The sequence below is a fragment of the Diprion similis genome, chromosome 4, assembly GCF_021155765.1.
Source record: "Diprion similis isolate iyDipSimi1 chromosome 4, iyDipSimi1.1, whole genome shotgun sequence".
Taxonomy (NCBI): Eukaryota; Metazoa; Arthropoda; class Insecta; order Hymenoptera; family Diprionidae; genus Diprion; species Diprion similis.
This window is the reverse complement of record NC_060108.1, coordinates 19,741,456-19,766,058: the sequence shown is the minus strand read 5'-3', so window position 1 is coordinate 19,766,058 and position 24,603 is coordinate 19,741,456. Positions and strand designations below refer to the sequence as shown.

General features: G+C 37.9%; 2 protein-coding genes across 5 annotated transcripts; one reads left to right on the top strand and one right to left on the bottom strand.

Moving 5' to 3' along the window:
* Positions 1 to 7,360: 7,360 nt before the first annotated feature.
* LOC124405999 (DNA helicase MCM8-like) lies at positions 7,361 to 14,995 on the top strand. The gene is made up of 15 exons (XM_046881296.1): positions 7,361 to 7,514; positions 7,716 to 7,838; positions 7,905 to 8,137; positions 8,213 to 8,348; positions 8,923 to 9,173; positions 9,400 to 9,504; positions 10,058 to 10,210; positions 10,290 to 10,509; positions 10,580 to 10,743; positions 10,821 to 11,033; positions 11,152 to 11,285; positions 11,368 to 11,590; positions 11,825 to 11,980; positions 12,266 to 12,469; positions 14,414 to 14,995. Exons 1-14 carry the CDS (start codon positions 7,445 to 7,447, stop codon positions 12,464 to 12,466), a joined length of 2,382 nt encoding a protein of 793 aa, XP_046737252.1. The 5' UTR covers positions 7,361 to 7,444; the 3' UTR covers positions 12,467 to 12,469; positions 14,414 to 14,995.
* On the bottom strand, positions 12,432 to 24,413 carry LOC124405997 (hemicentin-2). 4 transcript variants are annotated; one of them, XM_046881289.1, is made up of 14 exons: positions 23,665 to 24,413; positions 19,464 to 19,596; positions 18,547 to 18,755; positions 18,318 to 18,428; positions 17,862 to 18,065; positions 17,408 to 17,559; positions 17,030 to 17,174; positions 16,807 to 16,937; positions 16,533 to 16,692; positions 16,019 to 16,312; positions 15,573 to 15,881; positions 15,097 to 15,423; positions 14,796 to 14,986; positions 12,433 to 14,660 (listed from the first exon to the last, which is right to left on the bottom strand). In XM_046881289.1, exons 1-14 carry the CDS (start codon positions 23,786 to 23,788, stop codon positions 14,391 to 14,393), a joined length of 2,760 nt encoding a protein of 919 aa, XP_046737245.1. In that variant the 5' UTR covers positions 23,789 to 24,413; the 3' UTR covers positions 12,433 to 14,390. The 4 variants fall into 4 exon arrangements, with proteins under 4 accessions (XP_046737248.1, XP_046737247.1, XP_046737245.1 ...); XM_046881290.1 differs by lacking the exon at positions 23,665 to 24,413 and adding an exon at positions 19,661 to 20,111; XM_046881292.1 differs by lacking the exon at positions 18,547 to 18,755 and having other exon boundaries at positions 12,432 to 14,660; positions 24,292 to 24,408.
* Positions 24,414 to 24,603: the final 190 nt, after the last annotated feature.

Sequence of the window (24,603 nt, the reverse complement as noted above, 5' to 3'; positions counted from 1 at the left end):
AGCGTATTGGGACTGCGCTTAATCGATTCCTCTCGCAAAATTACGTCGGAATAGTGCCTTGAAGAATTAATCGCAGCACTTTTCAAACTCTTCGAAATTTTGGCCAAAAATCCAAAGGGGTTAGCCTTAGTTTTTTCCTCATTTCCGGAGCCGAAAATTTTTCGTTCTGGAATCGATTCGTATGACCCTTTCCGGAGTAAATCGACCCCCAGGAACTCAAAAAACACATAAAAAAGAGCTTCGGACCAACAGCAGAGAAATGAGAACGAAAATAAGCAGTTTTTCGCCTGTAACTTCTGAGGCGTTGCTCGCAGCGTATTGGGACTGCGCTTAATCGATTCCTCTCGCAAAATTACGTCGGAATAGTGCCTTAAAGAATTAATCGCAGCACTTTTCAAACTCTTCGAAATTTTGGCCAAAAATCCAAAGGGGTTAGCCTTAGTTTTTTCCTCATTTCCGGAGCCGAAAATTTTTCGTTCTGGAATCGATTCGTACGACCCTTTTCGGAGTAAATCGACCCCCAGGAACTCAAAAAACACATGAAAAAGAGCTTCGAACCAACAGCAGAGAAATGAGGACGAAAATAAGCAGTTTTTCGCCTGTAACTTCTGAGGCGTTGCTCGCAGCGTATTGGGACTGCGCTTAATCGATTCCTCTCGCAAAATTACGTCGGAATAGTGCCTTGAAGAATTAATCGCAGCACTTTTCAAACTCTTCGAAATTTTGGCCAAAAATCCAAAGGGGTTAGCCTTAGTTTTTTCCTCATTTCCGGAGCCGAAAATTTTTCGTTCTGGAATCGATTCGTACGACCCTTTCCGGAGTAAATCGACCCCCAGGAACTCAAAAAACACATGAAAAAGAGCTTCGGACCAACAGCAGAGAAATGAGAACGAAAATAAGCAGTTTTTCGCCTGTAACTTCTGAGGCGTTGCTCGCAGCGTATTGGGACTGCGCTTAATCGATTCCTCTCGCAAAATTACGTCGGAATAGTGCCTTGAAGAATTAATCGCAGCACTTTTCAAACTCTTCGAAATTTTGGCCAAAAATCCAAAGGGGTTAGCCTTAGTTTTTTCCTCATTTCCGGAGCCGAAAATTTTTCGTTCTGGAATCGATTCGTATGACCCTTTCCGGAGTAAATCGACCCCCACGAACTCAAAAAACACATGAAAAAGAGCTTCGGACCAACAGCAGAGAAATGAGGACGAAAAAAAGCAGTTTTTCGCCTGTAACTTCTGAGGCGTTGCTCGCAGCGTATTGGGACTGCGCTCAATCGATTCCTCTCGCAAAATTACGTCGGAATAGTGCCTTGAAGAATTAATCGCAGCACTTTTCAAACTCTTCGAAATTTTGGCCAAAAATCCAAAGGGGTTAGCCTTAGTTTTTTCCTCATTTCCGGAGCCGAAAATTTTTCGTTCTGGAATCGATTCGTATGACCCTTTCCGGAGTAAATCGACCCCCAGGAACTCAAAAAACACATGAAAAAGAGCTTCGGACCAACAGCAGAGAAATGAGAACGAAAATAAGCAGTTTTTCGCCTGTAACTTCTGAGGCGTTGCTCGCAGCGTATTGGGACTGCGCTTAATCGATTCCTCTCGCAAAATTACGTCGGAATAGTGCCTTGAAGAATTAATCGCAGCACTTTTCAAACTCTTCGAAATTTTGGCCAAAAATCCAAAGGGGTTAGCCTTAGTTTTTTCCTCATTTCCGGAGCCGAAAATTTTTCGTTCTGGAATCGATTCGTACGACCCTTTCCGGAGTAAATCGACCCCCAGGAACTCAAAAAACACATGAAAAAGAGCTTCGGACCAACAGCAGAGAAATGAGAACGAAAATAAGCAGTTTTTCGCCTGTAACTTCTGAGGCGTTGCTCGCAGCGTATTGGGACTGCGCTTAATCGATTCCTCTCGCAAAATTACGTCGGAATAGTGCCTTGAAGAATTAATCGCAGCACTTTTCAAACTCTTCGAAATTTTGGCCAAAAATCCAAAGGGGTTAGCCTTAGTTTTTTCCTCATTTCCGGAGCCGAAAATTTTTCGTTCTGGAATCGATTCGTATGACCCTTTCCGGAGTAAATCGACCCCCAGGAACTCAAAAAACACATGAAAAAGAGCTTCGGACCAACAGCAGAGAAATGAGAACGAAAATAAGCAGTTTTTCGCCTGTAACTTCTGAGGCGTTGCTCGCAGCGTATTGGGACTGCGCTTAATCGATTCCTCTGGCAAAATTACGTCGGAATAGTGCCTTAAAGAATTAATCGCAGCACTTTTCAAACTCTTCGAAATTTTGGCCAAAAATCCAAAGGGGTTAGCCTTCGTTTTTTCCTCATTTCCGGAGCCGAAAATTTTTCGTTCTGGAATCGATTCGTATGACCCTTTCCGAAGTAAATCGACCCCCAGGAACTCAAAAAACACATGAAAAAGAGCTTCGGACCAACAGCAGAGAAATGAGGACGAAAATAAGCAGTTTTTCGCCTGTAACTTCTGAGGCGTTGCTCGCAGCGTATTGGGACTGCGCTTAATCGATTCCTCTCGCAAAATTACGTCGGAATAGTGCCTTAAAGAATTAATCGCAGCACTTTTTAAACTCTTCGAAATTTTGGCCAAAAATCCAAAGGGGTTAGCCTTAGTTTTTTCCTCATTTCCGGAGCCGAAAATTTTTCGTTCTGGAATCGATTCGTATGACCCTTTCCGGAGTAAATCGACCCCCAGGAACTCAAAAAACACATGAAAAAGAGCTTTGGACCAACAGCAGAGAAATGAGGACGAAAATAAGCAGTTTTTCGCCTGTAACTTCTGAGGCGTTGCTCGCAGCGTATTGGGACTGCGCTTAATCGATTCCTCTCGCAAAATTACGTCGGAATAGTGCCTTAAAGAATTAATCGCAGCACTTTTCAAACTCTTCGAAATTTTGGCCAAAAATCCAAAGGGGTTAGCCTTCGTTTTTTCCTCATTTCCGGAGCCGAAAATTTTTCGTTCTGGAATCGATTCGTATGACCCTTTCCGAAGTAAATCGACCCCCAGGAACTCAAAAAACACATGAAAAAGAGCTTCGGACCAACAGCAGAGAAATGAGGACGAAAATAAGCAGTTTTTCGCCTGTAACTTCTGAGGCGTTGCTCGCAGCGTATTGGGACTGCGCTCAATCGATTCCTTTTGCAAAATTACGTCGGAATAGTGCCTTAAAGAATTAATCGCAGCACTTTTCAAACTTTTCGAAATTTTGGCCAAAAATCCAAAGGGGTTAGCCTTCGTTTTTTCCTCATTTCCGGAGCCGAAAATTTGTCGTTCTGGAATCGATTCGTATGACCCTTTCCGGAGTAAATCGACCCCCAGGAACTCAAAAAACACATGAAAAAGAGCTTCGGACCAACAGCAGAGAAATGAGGACGAAAATAAGCAGTTTTTCGCCTGTAACTTCTGAGGCGATGCTCGCAGCGTATTGGGACTGCGCTTAATCGATTCCTCTCGCAAAATTACGTCGGAATAGTGCCTCAAAGAATTAATCGCAGCACTTTTTAAACTCTTCGAAATTTTGGCCAAAAATCCAAAGGGGTTAGCCTTAGTTTTTTCCTCATTTCCGGAGCCGAAAATTTTTCGTTCTGGAATCGATTCGTATGACCCTTTCCGGAGTAAATCGACCCCCAGGAACTCAAAAAACACATGAAAAAGAGCTTCGGACCAACAGCAGAGAAATGAGGACGAAAATAAGCAGTTTTTCGCCTGTAACTTCTGAGGCGTTGCTCGCAGCGTATTGGGACTGCGCTTAATCGATTCCTCTCGCAAAATTACGTCGGAATAGTGCCTTAAAGAATTAATCGCAGCACTTTTCAAACTCTTCGAAATTTTGGCCAAAAATCCAACGGGGTTAGCCTTCGTTTTTTCCTCATTTCCGGAGCCGAAAATTTTTCGTTCTGGAATCGATTCGTATGACCCTTTCCGAAGTAAATTGACCCCCAGGAACTCAAAAAACACATGAAAAAGAGCTTCGGACCAACAGCAGAGAAATGAGGACGAAAATAAGCAGTTTTTCGCCTGTAACTTCTGAGGCGTTGCTCGCAGCGTATTGGGACTGCGCTTAATCGATTCCTCTTGCAAAATTACGTCGGAATAGTGCCTTAAAGAATTAATCGCAGCACTTTTCAAACTCTTCGAAATTTTGGCCAAAAATCCAAAGGGGTTAGCCTTCGTTTTTTCCTCATTTCCGGAGCCGAAAATTTGTCGTTCTGGAATCGATTCGTATGACCCTTTCCGGAGTAAATCGACCCCCAGGAACTCAAAAAACACATGAAAAAGAGCTTCGGACCAACAGCAGAGAAATGAGGACGAAAATAAGCAGTTTTTCGCCTGTAACTTCTGAGGCGATGCTCGCAGCGTATTGGGACTGCGCTTAATCGATTCCTCTCGCAAAATTACGTCGGAATAGTGCCTTAAAGAATTAATTGCAGCACTTTCCAAACTCTTCGAAATTTTGGCCAAAAATCCAAAGGGGTTAGCCTTCGTTTTTTCCTCATTTCCGGAGCCGAAAATTTTTCGTTCTGGAATCGATTCGTATGACCCTTTCCGAAGTAAATCGACCCCCAGGAACTCAAAAAACACATGAAAAAGAGCTTCGGACCAACAGCAGAGAAATGAGGACGAAAATAAGCAGTTTTTCGCCTGTAACTTCTGAGGCGTTGCTCGCAGCGTATTGGGACTGCGCTTAATCGATTCCTCTCGCAAAATTACGTCGGAATAGTGCCTCAAAGAATTAATCGCAGCACTTTTTAAACTCTTCGAAATTTTGGCCAAAAATCCAAAGGGGTTAGCCTTAGTTTTTTCCTCATTTCCGGAGCCGAAAATTTTTCGTTCTGGAATCGATTCGTATGACCCTTTCCGGAGTAAATCGACCCCCAGGAACTCAAAAAACACATGAAAAAGAGCTTCGGACCAACAGCAGAGAAATGAGGACGAAAATAAGCAGTTTTTCGCCTGTAACTTCTGAGGCGTTGCTCGCAGCGTATTGGGACTGCGCTTAATCGATTCCTCTCGCAAAATTACGTCGGAATAGTGCCTTAAAGAATTAATCGCAGCACTTTTCAAACTCTTCGAAATTTTGGCCAAAAATCCAAAGGGGTTAGCCTTCGTTTTTTCCTCATTTCCGGAGCCGAAAATTTTTCGTTCTGGAATCGATTCGTATGACCCTTTCCGAAGTAAATCGACCCCCAGGAACTCAAAAAACACATGAAAAAGAGCTTCGGACCAACAGCAGAGAAATGAGGACGAAAATAAGCAGTTTTTCGCCTGTAACTTCTGAGGCGTTGCTCGCAGCGTATTGGGACTGCGCTTAATCGATTCCTCTTGCAAAATTACGTCGGAATAGTGCCTTAAAGAATTAATCGCAGCACTTTTCAAACTCTTCGAAATTTTGGCCAAAAATCCAAAGGGGTTAGCCTTCGTTTTTTCCTCATTTCCGGAGCCGAAAATTTGTCGTTCTGGAATCGATTCGTATGACCCTTTCCGGAGTAAATCGACCCCCAGGAACTCAAAAAACACATGAAAAAGAGCTTCGGACCAACAGCAGAGAAATGAGGACGAAAATAAGCAGTTTTTCGCCTGTAACTTCTGAGGCGATGCTCGCAGCGTATGGGGACTGCGCTTAATCGATTCCTCTCGCAAAATTACGTCGGAATAGTGCCTTAAAGAATTAATTGCAGCACTTTCCAAACTCTTCGAAATTTTGGCCAAAAATCCAAAGGGGTTAGCCTTCGTTTTTTCCTCATTTCCGGAGCCGAAAATTTTTCGTTCTGGAATCGATTCGTATGACCCTTTCCGAAGTAAATCGACCCCCAGGAACTCAAAAAACACATGAAAAAGAGCTTCGGACCAACAGCAGAGAAATGAGGACGAAAATAAGCAGTTTTTCGCCTGTAACTTCTGAGGCGTTGCTCGCAGCGTATTGGGACTGCGCTTAATCGATTCCTCTCGCAAAATTACGTCGGAATAGTGCCTCAAAGAATTAATCGCAGCACTTTTCAAACTCTTCGAAATTTTGGCCAAAAATCCAAAGGGGTTAGCCTTAGTTTTTTCCTCATTTCCGGAGCCGAAAATTTTTCGTTCTGGAATCGATTCGTATGACCCTTTCCGGAGTAAATCGACCCCCAGGAACTCAAAAAACACACGAAAAAGAGCTTCGGACCAACAGCAGAGAAATGAGGACGAAAATAAGCAGTTTTTCGCCTGTAACTTCTGAGGCGATGCTCGCAGCGTCTTGGGACTGCGCTTAATCGATTCCTCTCGCAAAATTACGTCGGAATAGTGCCTTAAAGAATTAATCGCAGCACTTTTCAAACTCCTCGAAATTTTCCCCCAAAATCTAAATGGGTTGGCTTTACTTTTTTTCGGGTCAAAACTCTTCATTCGGGAAGCGATTTGTATAACCGCATCTCAACAAAGAGGACCCTGAGTAGCGCGAAAAGGATATGAGAAAGTTTCTCGGGACGTCAATTGAGGGAATACGAATTAAACACACAGAAATCAATCCTGTCATTTATTGTCACACAGATTACATAGAACAATACAACGTTGTAGATATCATATTTTCCTAAGGTGCATTGCTCCCATTTCTGCCAAAGGGCGAAACCTAATATATACTTCCAAACTACAATAGTTACCACATCATCTACCATTTTACACATGCTGCTTGAGGTTATATGAATTGTACATACGCTTTTACCCTGCTATCATTATAGCTACCTCCATCAGGGAATGGTCAATCATTTTTCTAGAATCAATTCACATGCATTTTTATATTATTCGGTAACTTAGAACAAGAAAAAAATACCACGTAGAAAACATCTTGAAACGATTGGAACTAAAATGAAATAGTTTAAAATTTTCACAAAATATTCACAACTCAATGTTCAATTTGTAAAAACTTCTGAAAAAATAAATTGTGCATCGTAGAGATGCTACTGTCGCCTACGATATATCTGTTAGGTATATTGAGGTAAGTATAAAAGATACAACGTTATGTATTTTGGGATTTATTTTTCCATTGTATCATTTTCACAGCGATAAGTTCCGTGTTTGTACACATTTCTTGGGCGAGATTTACACAATGACGACGGTGTAGTACCAACGTCCTGCGCACGACAGTTGTTGGTTATGAAGAACATCTCTCACGAGCGTGGTTAATTACTTGGTTGATAATACGTGAAATAAATAATAATAATACCCTCGAATTCTCCCAGGCCCATCGAACTATTACGAAAAATAACCCACGGTTGTGAGTCTTTATGTTATGTGTCTTCAGTCAGCGGTGCGCGTGCGCATTTTATTGGGATAGCAGACGACAGCGTGTAGTACAAATAGTAAAATGCTTGGCGCGTGTCGGCCCGCTCTTTCTCAATTTTAATCTTAGTGTATGTAAGCAACTGCTGAATTTTGTTTTGGGTTCCTACTGCAAAATGAGTAACCGAGGCAGAAGTTGGTACAAAAATAAAGGAAAGCGGAAAAGACCATCTGAAATTACGGAAAGTGAGTATTCAGTCATATACTATGTTGTAGTGAACGCAAAGTGTACAGAGAGAAAAGTTCGACTTCAAACTTGTGGATTTCAGCATTGCTTATCAAAAATCCTCCGAATTAATCCTGTTTACTTTGTTTGTTAATTTCTAGCTTCATATCATTAGTGCATTATTAAATTACGTCATCGTTTTGTTAATGTGTCCGTTTCAGCACCTTCACGGTCAAAAAAGGACATGTCAAATCCTACCGATTCAAGCCAGACATGCTCGCTGTTCAATCCAAATAGAAATAACTCCCCATATCACAATTGGGACTTGTACTTCCATAACGAAGGTAAATGCAAAAATATATTTGTTAAATACGATCATATGCTATCTAGAATTGTTTTGATCATTTTAGTGTACACAAAAGCCTCGTCGACACTAAGAAAAATTAACGCAATGGAAAGATTTATAATGTCCCATACGGATATGTTTCCAGTTTCAAACTTGGAAAATAATAAACCTTATAATATTGACATTAAGATCCTGCTCAAGGATGACTCGTTTAATAATGAGTGGAGTAATTTCAAAGAGGATCTGACAAATGATCCAAAACATACGCTAAATTGCCTCGGTATAGCGATTGATCAGGTAGGCATTGATAGTTGGTTTGTCACAAATTGGTTTCTATTAATTATTATAATTTTACAATGCGTTACCTTAAAGATGATGATTGAAACAATCAAAGACAAAGAGGGAATAGATGATGTGACTGTCTCAGCTAACTTGCCAATAGCCGTAGTAAGAATATCCAATTATGGTCCAGTCCTTTCCCTGAGAGACCTCAAGGTAAATTCTTATGGTAAGTATAATGGCGTAATGGTACTAAGGAAAACAAATACTATTGCCTGGTTAGTAGCCTAAGGAGAAATTTAGCATTAGTGATCACAGGAGCTAGTATAACTTACGGTGCTAATCAGTTTTATATAATCATGCACAATGTAGACATAAGTTAGAGATTATTATTATTTTATAAAAAAGATGCAATTTCATTTATTTCAAAGATAAAAAGTATTATCTGTACAAAGATGTAACATCAATGGATATGGTAAAAATAGAAACATGGATAGAATAAAATTGTAAAGTAAAATCTTTATGGTGAATAACATAAAAGTAAATGTAAACTAATCCGGTATTATTTCTAACACTAACATTCGTAAACATTTTTTCATGTCTATGTTCAAAAAAATGCTGAATGTGTATTCATATTTAAAAAATCTTTAACTGATTTCAGCAGCACTAAAAATGATCCAATAATTCTTTGTTCTAGATTGTTTTCAGTTCTCCACACAATACGATACTAGCTCTTATAATTAAAACAAAACTGTAATGAACGGTTTTGCAAGTTTCATAACATGTGAAATAATTAATTGTAGGTAAGCTCATATCCATCAGAGGATGTATTATGAGAGTTGGGAATGTAAAGCATTTTGCCCAATGGATGGAGTTCTTGTGTGTATCGTGCGGGAGTCGCATTATCTCGAGACAAGTTGATGGAATTTACACCTTACCAACCAAGTGCGTTTCCTGTAATGGAAAAAAATTCAAACCTCTCTTGAGTTCGTTACATACAAAAACTGTAACATTCCAAGTAATAAGATTACAGGAACATGTTGGCGATGAGCAGGTCAATTTTTTTAGATCATTAATTTCATAATTCTTATCCATGCTGTTTCACTACACTTAATCATCCTTGATGTCATCATTCATATTTCTACACATGTTTATTACTTCTGACTCATACTTCAATTTTTAAGTTTTTCTTAGAACTTTAGCTGGTATGAATATTGTAAACTTTATCATTGCACTTATGTCCATCATTGATCACTACAAACCGCATTTATTTTTTACAGGATGACAAAGGGAGAATGCCCCGTGTTATTGATGTAGACCTGATAGAAGATTTGGTCAACACTTGTATGCCAGGAGACGATATTACTGTGACTGGAATCATTAAAGTAAGTTGGAATTTTTATCAAAATATATGAGCATATATCATAAAGATTCCAGGCAAGTTCAACAATTAAATTGCCACTAATGCTTCACAGTAATATTATTAGAATTTTCTTGAACAAAAATTTTCGTATACAGGGTGAGTCAATTGAAACACCAAGAATGGGAGAAGCTTAGTTGATGAATTGCGCCATATCCCTCAACCAATCTGGAGTGAGTCAATTGAAACTCCAAGAATGAGAAGAGCTCGATTGTGTTGATCAAAGCGAGGTTGGAAGTCAACATGTAGGTGACCACTGTGAATGAGAAACAATAATGAATATATGACAACAAAGGCAAGACTGCAGCATGAAATGTCAACAATTAGGTTCGTCTTGTTTTGTTGTTATATCATGACTTTATTTCTCATTACCAATGAATACCTGTATGTAGACTTCAAACCTTACTTTGATATCAACACAACTGAGCTCCTCCCATTCTTGGCATTTTAATTGACTCACCCTGTATGTAAGGAATTATTTGCTCCAACTTTGCTAAATAATCAATGTAATATTCTAGGTCAGAGGAAACGAGAAGAATTCACCAAAAGGAAATACTGTCTCAAACTTGTTTTCCTTATACATGGAAGCTGTTTACATATTAAATAATAAATCGCAAAATAAATGTGCTGTTGCACTTGATTTAACTGATGTCGATCATCTCGCAGTAAAGGTGAATTATCAGTTGCGTAAGATTGTAAAATGAATGAGGAGAAGTGTATATTTAATTGGTTTTTGGTATTTTGTTGCAGGAAGTTTATCATGATCCAAATGTGTTCAAATTACTTGTGCAATCACTTTGTCCAAGTATTTATGGTCATGAACTGATAAAAGCTGGACTCATTCTAAGTCTGTTCGGAGGCAGCACAAAATCGCAGGATGTGCGCGATGATGTTCATGTTTTAATTGTCGGTGACCCAGGCCTTGGAAAGTCACAAATGTTGCAAGCATGTGCTCGTGTTGCAGCCAAAGGTGAATAGTAGTTTGCTGAAACATATTTGAATAAATTCGCTGACTTAGTTATTTAATTTTGCCTTTACAGGTATTTATGTATGTGGTACTTCTAGTACTTCGACGGGCTTAACTGTCACTCTTGTGAAAGATACCAGTACCGGTGATTTCGTTCTTGAACCAGGAGCACTTGTTCTGGCTGACAAAGGCAGCTGTTGCATAGATGAATTTGACAAAATGTCAACACAACATCAAGTAATGTTTATTCTGATTAAAATTTGTTCTTGCTCACAAGCGTCAAATGACATATCCATTTCTATGCTTTCAAATAGGCATTGCTTGAAGCGATGGAACAACAAAGTGTTAGTGTAGCTAAGTCAGGGATGATATGTTGCCTTCCAGCTAGGACGTCAATCTTGGCAGCTGCCAATCCAGCCGGAGGGCGATATGACAGGTCCAAAACTGTAATTGAAAATTTGAACATGAAGCAGCCTCTGCTTTCACGCTTCGATCTCATATTTATACTCTTAGACCAACCTGATGCAGTAAGTGTCTTCCAGAAAAAAATGCTTTATATCTTTGGTCCGGATACTAACAACTCGAGTAATGTAGTTGTAAATGGCGTGATTCATATTAGGACCATCATTGTTTTTTCTTTAACAGCATCTGGATGATTTACTCTCTGACCACGTTATGGCTGTACATGTTGGTATTAGTAATCAAATAGGAGATATGAGGTCTAACAGTACCAATTCGTTATCGACTAGACAATCCTCCGTGACTGCGAATAACTTAAGGTAAAAAACTTTCTCTTCTCGAAAAATCAAAGTGTATCTAATGTCATTATTCCAATTAATGTTTTGCCTATATTAAATACAGGCAAAAATTGAGTTTACGTCCAACTGACACCATCGACCCAATACCACATCGTATTCTTCGAAACTATATTATATATGCTCGACAATATGTTAAACCAAAAATAACACCTGCTGCAGTAGAAGTGTTGAAGGATTTTTATTTAAAGTGTCGAGCGAGAAGCGATAGGGAGAAAATAACACCCATGACACCAAGGCAATTGGAAGCACTAATCAGATTGACTGAGGTAGACTTTTCATTACATGCCTGTACGATTAGCTGACGAAACCTTATTAGTCTGTTCGTCTGGTGGTAAACAATGATAAAGTACCTCAAAATGAATGAGGATGCTTTAAAATTATCAATACAAAATACAATATGATTTTACCTGATACATGAAAGACTTACGGTAACTCTTCTCAAAGGCATGTTACATATCAATCTAACAAGCTGACCTGGAGCTCCGATACCTCATTTTTAGGCAAGAGCAAAGTTGGAATTAAGAGAAGAAGCCACACACAATGATGCCTTGGAAGTCATTGAGATAATACAGTTCAGTATGGCAGAAGTTGATGTGGAGCAAATTGAGCCCGATTATTCATTATTGCCTGGATCTGGAAAATTAACAGCTGCCAAGGTAATTGCAGACAACAGTAAAATATTCTGAAATATGCTGGACAATACATAAGTGGATTTCTTACATGTCGAGGAAATTATGTTCACGTATGCACAAGTCTTGGTATTGTAATCGCGGAATTGTTTTTTCTTTCTAATATTGTGAACATCGTTTCATATAGTGTGTTAATTAAGAAAAGTGTGGGTGATTGACAAGTTTTATCGGCCTAATGAACGAATATGTACAATATTGAAACTCAGTAGGAATTTCGCATAATAATTTTCTATGGATTTTCTTTTTCTACAGGTGAAATCGTTTATAAATTTATTGAGAGACAAGGCAGCTGCTATGGAAAAAACAGTATTTTCAATAAGGGAAATGAGAGACTTGGCAAAGAGAGAAAAAATTATTGTAGATGATTTTAATGCTTTAATTTCAAAACTGAACGAGAATGGTTTTATTCTGAAGAAAGGGCCAAATCTGTATTCAGTAACTACAAATAATTAACAAGTAAGTTCAGAAGATATAAGTTAGATTTGCAGGACTTAAGATAACCACGGGATATTGTATATCAATTTAGGTTAAATAATTGTTGCTGCTTTTATTAATTTTAATTGAAAGTTACGGTGACTTTATATTGTACATAATTAATTGTTTTAAGAAAATTCAATTCTGTCACATTCTGTTCGATACCATAGATATGTTATATTATTGTAGACTTTGTACACTGCCTATTATAATATTTATCAGTTACGATTTTAAGGTAAAATTTTAGTATTTGCTTATACAATTACATACCTTACCATTTGATTAACAGCGAATAGATCTTAAAATAAACTAATTGTCACAACGACGTATGATCATGAAGAAAAATTTAGGTGACATAGAAAAATTACAAACATTCACTCAGATTTGGTACAGTTACTTAAGTTAATCAAAGAATATTCACTTACACGTATTTGTACACATGGTGTGTTAATACAGTTTAGATTTATAGTATACAAACAGTTTTGGGAAAATGTATTCATTTATTGAGAATTTATGCGCAGTAGAATTCCGACGATATATGTCAGTCAACAATCATCATATTCCACCACAATCGAATTCATTTGGAATTACATTTCTCTTTGAAGTCATGCTCATTAACTATAGGTCATTTCTGACTTTTGATACTAATAACTTAGGAGAAAAAATCACGCACCATATCTTCAATGCTGTGTGTAACTCAAACTGTACAATATAGATATTTATTTAAAACTCTTATGCATTTATGTATTGCCGTACCGGCAGCATTTTCATCGTATATATATGTATACAAATATATATAATATCTATTATATATATACATATATATATATATATGTATGTATATATATATATATTAATATATATATTTTTTTCAACGCTGTTCCATTTTCAACTTTAAAAAAATTCTGAACACAAGAATTGAACCGTTCAACAAATTGCTCGATGAATGTGTATTTAATGGATGATATTCAGTGCTGAGTTGAACACAATTTTACTTTTAAAGTTATAATTTTCCAACAACAGCGCTTACGATTACATCCACAAAATCTATAGTTAAACTCAATTATGTGGTGCTTTATTGAAATTCACATCTACAAAAATTTAAAGAGATCTATCCTTTCATAGATAATTAATCATTATATGAGGATAGACAATTTCACAAGTAGTACGATTACTAATTTGAACTGAGGTAGTCCATATACGTACAGACCACAGTATTGACGGAAAACTGACCGGATTTAATTCAATATCAAAGCTATACAGGATCTACATTCTGACTTTTCATCAATTGTGGAATCTCCTGAGCATAAGCAAAAAATAATCCAAAATAACAGTAGATTTTTTGAATTTCAGGTTAATGTATGATCGTTTTATGAAAACTTATTGCCAATTAAATGATGTGTTAATTCACTCTACAAATTAAGACCAATTTTTGCAATACATATTCTATACTCACAATCAAAGATCTATAATGCTCAGTTCTGGTTATAATTAACTTTGAAAAGATGGTATCGTGTGTATTAAATCGACAGTATAACTACAAGAACTTACGTACTATACTATGAATTTGAAGATGCAATTGAACCGAGTTAAATATCGTACTAGTGATCGGTATAAAATATTTCCGTATTTAATGTATTTACAACACATGAATTGTATGTAGAACCCGTTTGCGTGCCCTACGTTATACGTACAATTTCATATACTTATATTAAATATAGCTTTTTAAGTTTCCTTCAATACCAAAGGGCACTTGATTGAACATAGATGTAATATGGTACGGGATGAAAATAATTCACTGAAAGAAACTAGGCTCGTTTGAATACAAATGTTTACACGTTATACTAGAATTAATGTTCAACATAGTTCACGTATGAAACTTCTGTTTCTCTCTGGGTATATATCACACAGAACTTTCTCTTTTAGATAACACCAATGGCGTATTTGTTATTGCTTCTTGCTGCGATTGAAGACAACACTGAGCAGCGACTCGGGATTCGACATCCTTTGGCAGAAGCGTAGTACTAGGAGTAGGATGACTCACCATTCCTAGACCAGCATACAAAACTGGAGGGCTCATCGTCATAGACTGAACACCTTCGGCGTTTGGCCAATATTGTCTGGGGAGCGTGCACACACCGGTGCCATAGACTTCGCTGACTATTGGCTGAAACTGGAGACAAAAGATGGTCGTCTCACTCAAAATCTTTAGCTAAATAGTTGAGGTAGATGAATTTTATTAGATCATTGCAAAAGTGAAACTCTTTATTAAGTGTGTTATGTCACAATAAAAAATTTTCATACTTACAGTTTTGTGCTTTGATGACAAATTCGACAGATCGTGGAGTGGCATTCCGTTACGTATCGTACAATATCCAACATAGTTACTTTGTCCGCTAATTGCTACTACTGCTGGATGGTCCATTAAATTTCGTGACGGGGAAGTTTCTATCGTTGATATAAGTCGTCTCTTCCTCAGATAATCCGATGCTTCATCACCTTAACAAGTCGAAAAATCAGAACCAAAATATTTGATAATTTCATGAAAGTTGTTAGCAAATCTGAAAAGAGCCTTCTCCATATGTTAACAAATAATACATTTCTATTACCAGTGATTTGTTGAGGTATGATGTCTGGATTCTTGTCATCATTGTCAAGAAACTCTCCTGTTGTATCTAATTTTCTAAACGGACTGCCGCTATGTTTTTCATCTGTTAGCAAACTATTTCCATCTCGTAATCTCAATTCACGCTGGATGGTGACTGTTTTATTTGCCTTGCTGTATACCTCCGTGTGTGATTTTCCATCAGTTTCTACATTTGCGTGTTGAATACGCAGCACAACCATGACAACAATAGCCACAATAACCAACGCTGCCACAACTCCGATCATAACACTGAGCATCGGCGTTAACTTTATATGTTGCTGTGGCCGCTCTGTAATCAAACGTGGCACTAAGTAGAATTACATTTAATTTTTAGATTTTTCTTAATTGTGTCTACATAATGCATGTAACTTGCCATGGTTCTCCCAATACCATTGTTAGAAGAAAAACATTCTGTGTAAATTAACATTAATTGTTCACCTGATTCAGATGTCAATTGCTTTTCGGGAAGTCTCAATGTACCAGCTTGAACTACCATCGCTTCACTTCGACCTTTGTCATTATAAGCATATATGCATGCTTGATAAAGGACACCTGACTCCAAGTCAGTGACGCTAAATCGTGGAACAACAGATGATAAGTTTGCGCGTAAATCTTGACTATTACTTTCTCGAACTTCGAGAAGAAAAGATTGCTGTAGGCCTCCGTTAAAACCTTCTGTACAACGCACAGAGAAAGAATTTGTCGATGTGTTGGATGTAGTGCAGTTGTGTACCATGTCAGGACGTCCTGTTACAAAAAGATGAAGTTTATTTCTGCAATTGTGCTTTTGTTGTAGTTTGTATCTCATCGATGATTTAAGAGAGATACTTCAAGTGAAATAATGAATTATAAGTAAATTCCTGTTTGTATATGTGCATGCATACCTGCAGCAATAATGTGGTAGACACAAGGAACGCGTTGGCTTCCGACGCGATTAGTAGCCCAGCACAGAAGTGTTCCGTAATCTAATTCTGTCATTGGGGTGTACGAAACTATGGACAAAGTGCCAGCTCTGGCAATATGTCCAGCTGCAACATCAATACTTTCTGCTGAATTGTTGAAAGTCCAACGAAATTGTACTTCAGGGGGATTTGCATCAACTTGACAGGATATGTTGGCCTTCTCTTGTTTTGCTACGCCATGCACTCTTGTTTGATTCGGCTTACAAGTTGGAGCAACTGTGAAGAAAATATGTATATGACCATCACTGATATCATTTTAATAACTTCAATAGTCAATTTTGTCTCACGACATTTGAATGCCAAGAATACTATTTTCACTCTAATTATTACAGAATTGAACTATATCGAGGATATTTTTTCAGCAGTTTTGTTCTGGTTCATGCAAAATAGCTTTTGAATAAATGATGTTATTACTTAGCCCTGAATGCATACTCACACATGACGTTTAGGTAAAATGGATTGCTTTCGCCATCGCCCTCGCTATTGTATGCAACACAGGTGTAGTTACCAGCACTCTTTCGATCAACGCCTTGAAGAACCAGGCTTTGATTGCTAATTATGATTCCTGATCCAATATTGTGATGCAAAGCTTTTCCCTGTAATAAACAAAGTATAGGGACTATTACTGCACCTGGGAAATGCTAGAGTAGAACACCTTTCAGTTTTCCCGATTTACACTTTCCTTTGCATGTAACATACAAGTAACATACCTGATGCCGCCACTCAACCTTGTAGACAGCCGGTTCTGCCTTTATCAAGCAATCGAAATATACATCTGTACCTTCTCGAATAGCTCCTGGATTGAGCGACGTACCTAGTTGAATCTGTGTTTCTGGGACATCTGCAAGAATTAATCGGCTTACATTAGTACGATTCAGATGAATATTTTAAACTCTACCACCCCCGTGTTTGTGATAATCTTTACAGCCATACATCGTATTTCTAATGTCCATCCGTCCTCTATCGATCCGCTTCCAATAACTAAATTCTCAGCCCGACATGACAAATGTTTGCCAGCATCTGCTTTATTTGCCACAAATGATAATATACTTGTGGTTGTATTTCCGTCGTTAGATGTCTGTAAACATAATTTTCATTCGAAATTATATTTTTCAAAATTTTACTTGAAACCTACGTTTTGTTACTTTCTAAAATTTTTTCTTTATCGTTTGATGAAAAGTTTAATGCGTGGAAATTGAGTTTGATTCTGGTTAATCAATGAACTCATCTTGGATTTCGCTCTAATTAATTAATTAAAATATAGACTATAACTGCATATTTTACTATAGTTTATATCTTAAACAAGCTCACTGTTTCTTTAGACCCTTCAAGACGCTGTCCATTTCGCCACCATGTAACTGTTGCAGGTGGTCGAGAGCCTGATGTTTTACATAATAAATCGTACCGCCTTCCAGCAGATAGCGGCTGATTAGCAGCTACTATTTTAACATCCAATGGGCCAACTGAAAAATTGAAGAAACATTCAATATGGTACTATGTAACAACCATAATTATGCAACCATAATTATAGATCGTCACCAGAAACTACCAATAAGTCGTATTAAAATACAGATCATGTATGCCGTCGATTAATAAATTACCATTGAAAATAAAGTGAAGCTATTTCAAATATATTTCGATGGCATTGCCCAGTAAATCACGAGATAGACTCAAAGTTGAAGATCTGCCGCCGTAATTGCATGAAATAAATGAAACAATGTATGTACATCATATAATTGTCAAATGTGTGTATTTCATTACTTACAATTCATATCCACGTGTACAGATGCAGTCAGAGGTATAGATTTGTTGTTATTCGTTGCTACACAAGTTATTTCCGATCGCACATCGTCACGTCCTAAATTTGGTATTCTAATTTCACTCCTTATAGTATCGTGGTGTAATTTCACAGATTGATTGCTCTTCATTACATCATTTCTATACCAAAGAACAGACGGCGAAGGCTTACCTGAATAATAATTATTTTCCTTTGTATTCATCCTAATTTCGAAAGTGTGTAAATTACATAAATCTATGAAATCGAGGAGATCCGATATTGACGAAAATAGTTGTGTAATGCAACATGACTGTAAATATTTTGCATCTTTTTTACCCCAGTTAATATATAAATAATACCTTGGAATGTATTACGATTATTGAAAATTTCAACTTACAAAACTATCTCTCTTATTTTTTTATAATTAAACCAATCAAAACATACCGCCATAGACATCGCAGAATAACTGCAATGTTTCCCCTTCCGAATATGGCCCAACGACTGAATTTCGCAAAATTCCAGCACTGTCCAGTATCTCAATTTTATGAGGTGGAACTAAGATATGTTGCGAAAAAAATCAATTCATAGTTGATCAGTCAAATTGAGACGAATAAAATGTATAATTATAACTATCGGAAGCCACAGGTAATTAATTTGACAATCATTAGCTTACCTATAACCGTAAGATTGACTTTAGAATTTCGAGTCTGTCCAATTTGGAAATCAACTCGGCATCTGTAAAGACCAGCATCTCCCTCTTTAACGTGATCGATTCCAAGTTCGGCCGGTTTTTTCTCCGGCACAAAATATGCCCGATTTGAAAATACCGTATCGTCGGACCATCTTTCAGCTATACCAAAATCACGATCTCTAGCATCAACGCTGAAACAATACAGGTGCACCTGTAAGTGGCTTGAAGTAAGATTTTCTGCAGAGAAATGCAGACTATCCTTGATCTCAATGCTTCTTGCAACGGTCCTCAGTTACAACTTTCTAAAAAAAAATTTGCCTTCTGCACCGTGTTGCAGCGTAATTGATGAACAGGGTGAACCTCGCAATTATTTTGCACAGTCTATCCCTTCCAAGAAAAGTGACCACTTCGGCACATAATTGGAGTACCGGAGTTCGATATCTGTACTATTCTCATGACTATTGGAATATTGGATGTAAGTAATGCCTACTGCTGAAGGTTACAGTAACCAAGGTTCAGTTATTCCAATACCCCAGAAGTGAATGCGCGATTTCCCGATACCGCCGAAAACGAAGACCAATTTTATACAAGGGATGCGAATTCAAATTTCCACCGGGACACCGAGTCAAAGTGTATCTTCTTTCTTTTTGTATTCCGAACATTTCCAAAGAATTTACATATTGTGCCTTGAAAACTAAAGAAAAAAAATACCGGTAGCCTTCATCGATTGAAGGTCTCTTTATTGCAGGTCTTACAAGTAAGATTAATACATCTGCAGAGAATCGGCTTCGAATGGAAAATTGCAACGTAGTCTTAGAACGAGGTTCGCCACATTTATGTACATAAAATTATCCACTGTATCTGAGCAATAGGATTTATGGGTGTCATTGTATACTCACCTATACACAGGTGTTCCGAGATCTTCGCGATACCATAATACGAGTAATACCGAGTCCCCGTCATGGGATGTTGATATATCGCAGGGTAAATACGTCGGGTCGCCAACGAGTGCCACGATTTGAGACAGCGGTACTGGAAAGCAAATCCGGACATTTTCAGACAAGCTCTATGACAATTATCTGGTATAAGATATTACCGGGTTGGGAAATGGAATGACGAAATGAGCACATGTATTACAGGGTGAAGAGGAAATCGCAAAGCTGAGCTGCTGGGCGTGGTTTAAAAAGGATTTTAACGGATCATCAGGATGGTGTGGAAGTTTGTCGGCGGAATGTTGGGTTTACTAACACCGTAGGATTAGTGGATCTTAGTGGGCTATGAACTTAACAATTCCCGAGAGTTAGTGTTTGGATTACATTTGGATTGTTTAAAATTTAGGACTACCATAGACAGAGAAAGGTGTTAGATTTTATCACCTTCTAGGTCCATATCATCCGGCTTTTAATCGTGTGATATAGTAAAGCTGCAGGAGAAGGATTACGTAAGATTGTGGACGTACATTTTGGAGGGAAAATGGAAAATGGAAAATGGATGGTGTTAGAAATAGATAAGGTGAAAGCAATCTGAAGTTGGTGAAGTAAGGTGATCTTATAGATGCGGTTGTGTAGTAGGACGGAACTAAGGAACCATTCGGAGTTCTGCAAGCAAGCCAAGTTTTGGTTCAGGAATTGTCGATGCAAATTTGCAAGACATCGATACAAATTACTTGTACGTATGAGTAGAAATTGCACGTCGTAACTATCCGCTGCATTTAACTGACAGTGAAATAGTTAGAGTTCCAGCAAATTTTCAGAATTGGAAAGTAAATTAATCCCGGAAGTCTTCAAACGCGCAGCGTTCCGTCTAACAATAAAATAACTGTTGTTGTTTAACAGTTATTTTTCTATGCTCCATAGATTCCGATAAAACGACTGCTATTTCCCCTTTGCCCAAACTTGAATGCGATAATTATAGCTAGCGTTCGTATTAGTAAATCTTACGAGATCGAAAATAGCGCGGTTAGGTGAATTGCAGAGGTGCAAATATTTTGCAAGCACTATTCCAAGCGTGTTTTTCCGGTTACTTTAATGATAGTGTGAGGTCGGTGGTGAGTTTTTAATCCATTGAAACTCGAAAGGGGCGAGAAATTGAAGGTGACGGAAAATGCGGTAAATTCTACCGCAATTCAAGCATTTAATACGACCGCAATGCGTGCGGTTTCCGTATAGAACTTTGCGCATCTTTCGTAACATATGTTGCTTTTTAGGATACAGTTATAAAAACCTGTACTGCGGCAAATGTAAAAGTTTTCTTTTCCACGCATGAACTTGTCACTTAAACATTGGCTCGCTTTCATCTTCGGCGATGACCGAGCTTTTTTATTATCAATCATTGTCTCTTCGTACTAATTTCTGGGAGAAATCGTTACACTTTCGTAAGGTTAGTGTGAAAAGTGATCCAAATTCTGATCCGCTTCCGCGAGTTATTCCATCTGAAATACCGCACCATAAACGTACTCAAAGGCGGATGCATTTTTTATTCGTTTCAAGTGTACCGGTTAATCGGATACCAACGACCACCGAGTCGGCTTAAAGTGAGAGCGAAAGGTAGACTTGATGCTTTTATACCCACGTTACCTACTTTGCCTCGGTTATGTTCCATGATCACGGATTGTACAGTTGAGCGCCTTGCTATCGGGATGAAAAATTTCAGACGCAAGTAACTTCTCGACGGTGAAATCGCGTGCTGATATCGTTGAAAATGACAGCAATTCGCAGTCAAATTGTACGCGAGAAATAATATTTGGTAAACACGCGATTGCCGATACAATGGCTCTGCATTGTAAATCCGCGATAGTAGGCGCAGCGAGAAATCTCAGTAAAATCGTAAACTTTAGTTGATATCAGGGGGTGAAACGGAGTCCAGAAATTATGACGTTTACACTGTCAACCGTAACGCAACATCACACGCCTCACGGGACACTGAAAAACGTCCCAAGTACAAATCGACGCAAACTGCTCTTGTGCCGAGGTGCACAATTAATTGTAAACTTTATTACGTACTTACATATAACCGCATGCGTCTATTTCGAGAGATATAGAAAAGAAAAAAAATCTTTATTATACAATAAACGCGTAAAATTTCGCAATTATAATACGGATACGATAGTTTTCGCCACAGCGTAGGAACGACGTTGTTTATAACATATTGTCTTATAAATTCCTTATTCCAACGTTCATCTGTCCGCTGCGAAGTTGAAAAATACCGTAAGTTCTCTAGAAGAGAAAAAAAGGGGCCAGCGTAATGGGAAAGTATTACCGAATAACGGGGGTGTGATAGTACGTCATTTATTCCCGGTCTGTTATTGGCCCTTAATTGTTACATGTTAGTCAATACTTGGGTGGTCTTATAAAATTTTCCTACAAAAGAAAAGGTAGTTAAAAAACTGTAATTCATTGCTACTACGCGCATGATTATCACAGCCCCACTAAAACTAATTGTTTTTCATCTAATTTTAGCTGTTAACGAGTCTTGACTTCGTGATCGCAATTCGAAATATATTGGGAATCATGAGAACGTTGTACAGAAATTATTGCGGTTGATCAAACTCCCTGTTATTATGTATAAGGCGTATTAAATCTGCGAAACCGAAGACACTGAATTGAATTAATCATAGTAATTTAATGGCACACATACATATATATATATATAGGAAGCATGCATGAATTTGCATAATAGTACATGCGGGCAATTACGATATTATATGTGCACCGCATGCATAAAATAACCATTGCGGAAAAATTCTATTTCGGTGCCCCAATTAATCGTTGAGAAATTATGATGAAAACTGTTCATCATCCATTGTTCCCGACGGTAAATTGGGAATACCGAGTATTATAGAATTCCTCTGTGCAAGGCGAAACAATTGTCCAATTTAATACTGTAGGTCACTACTGTTATTATCGTGATTATTATTATTAATCAAGAACCTGTAACGATCATATATTGCAGGATATTCAAAACTTGAGACTAAAAATATCCATGGTAATCCTCTTATATCGCTGTGTTCTATACGAACGTGTGCAGAAAGCTCCTGTGGATAATGAGAAATGAGAGAATTTTGTAGTATAAATTAACCGATAGCAAACGCGCAGGGAGCTCATAAGCTGAACTGAGATATGCCAAAAATGCATGTAAATATTTACATAATATATAGTCGGGAATTCGAGATGCGAATTCGCGAGGGCAGTGAAAAGTAGATCAATTACATTACCGACCAGAATTTTTGTACTACAGAAGAAATTTGGTGAAACTATGCGTGCAAGAGATGCTTGAAAAATGATATTGAAATTGAAAAACGTACGTTTAGCCAGCTAGTGAATTAATCTGCAGGTAAATTTTCATCGCGTATAAAGGCAATCGAAGTTTCGATGTGAAACATTTACGATCTCGCAATGGAACGATTTGAAGAGAGTAAAAGAGCCGTTACACAAATCGCTACTTCGTACGTGTTACCTTAACGCGAACGTTACTTCGGAATTGAACACCGCACAGTAAACTAACAACAAGTACCATTAGAGTTTTGTGTGACATTCGGAACGAAGGTAATTCGATTATCTGCGAAATACACCTCAGCATTTTTCTCTATCCTTATATCGATATTTTGACGACTGACATAACGGCCTTCGTCATCAGGCCTGAAATATTTGCTATATTATTTATATTTATGTTGGAAAACAATGGATGTTTGAGCAGATACGTACGAAAACGAGTAGGTACATTTATGTCATGCAGAGAGTAAAAGTGACAGGATCATTACTCATGTTGTTATACGCAAAGAGGCGGAAGAATGGTATAGATATACGTTTTTATATACCTATACCATGTAAATACATTTTTGTACAGTACGATAAGCTATATTCTCACAGTCAGTAACAGTTCCCACGCAATAAATAAATATATATATGTATATATATACTTTTTTTTCTTCTCATGAAATACAACAATTTCCACCCCGTTTTTACACACGTACTACAAATCCCGAGGGATACCAGAGTTACATAGCTATACAGACGGCATTCTGACTTACACCATAGGGCGAAGGTCGGGGAATACGAATACACGATATCAATGCAATGTTCAAAATAATATTCAACTCACTGTCTTTGACGCACAGGGCACCAGTAATCCATAGCGGAACAAGCGGAATTAGTATCCTGAAATGTCTACTGTTCGAGATGCACAGTACATTTGTAATGTACATATGAAGTTGGATCATCATCATTGCATAATTATTAAGAGGTGTTTGGAACCATAATTTCACACAGATTTGTCTCCAATTAAACAGCTACGATAGTGTTTTCACACGAGCAATTATTACTCAAATATCCCGCGGCATTTACATCGATATTATCGTTATAAATAATACCTCCTTCACTATTATATACTCATATCGATGTATATTCGAGTAAATCCGCGATGATGTTTTAAATCATGATACACATAACGCTTGGTGGTACGTATGCCGTTAAAAAAGACATATATCTTCGTAATATGTTTGTATAATACATGTAGGTGTATGTACAGATGTGTATATATATAGATATATAGATATAATTAAGACTGAGGAGAGAGCGAGAGAGAAAGAGAGAGAGAGAGAGAGAGAGAGAGAGATCTAGTCGACACTTTCTGATTAAACTCCGCGGTGTAGGTAGAAGCTTATTGAATTGACTTCGTGCAGTTATTGATTCACCAAATTGCACATTGTTGTTATTAAAATCACCGCACCGTTTCACGCCGTACGTTATTCCTCGGCGACTACTAACGGACGAGGCTTTTTTAAAAATCCCTAATAATGGAATACAGGCGCCATGAGCTAGAACCTCTCTACAGTAGCGACGATCGAAAAGAGCAGAATACGCGCGCGCACCCTTTACCTGGCATGCGCCCTGCGCTCACCTTCAACGAATAAGCGCACACATTCATCCATAAGCCACCGCGGGGTTGGGATTTTTTTTTCCCTCCTCTTTTTATTTTTCTTGTTTTTCCTTTTACTTTTTATTTTTTCATTCATTTGCTTTTCAACGTATAAAAACAATC

Bases quoted from the DNA above. Each gene is read 5' to 3' on its own strand.
- LOC124405997 (XM_046881289.1), bottom strand. From the start codon at position 23,788: ATGATGATGATCCAACTTCATATGTACATTACAAATGTACTGTGCATC. The intron at 15,424-15,572 runs GTGAACAATTAA...GTTTGATTACAG, and splicing joins GCAATTGACATCTGAATCAG to AGCGGCCACAGCAACATATA. The intron at 14,987-15,096 runs GTAATAGAAATG...CGACTTGTTAAG, and splicing joins CATACCTCAACAAATCACTG to GTGATGAAGCATCGGATTAT.
- LOC124405999 (XM_046881296.1), top strand. From the start codon at position 7,445: ATGAGTAACCGAGGCAGAAGTTGGTACAAAAATAAAGGAAAGCGGAAA. The intron at 8,349-8,922 runs GTAAGTATAATG...AATTAATTGTAG, and splicing joins CCTCAAGGTAAATTCTTATG to GTAAGCTCATATCCATCAGA. The intron at 11,034-11,151 runs GTAAGTGTCTTC...TTTCTTTAACAG, and splicing joins TCTTAGACCAACCTGATGCA to CATCTGGATGATTTACTCTC.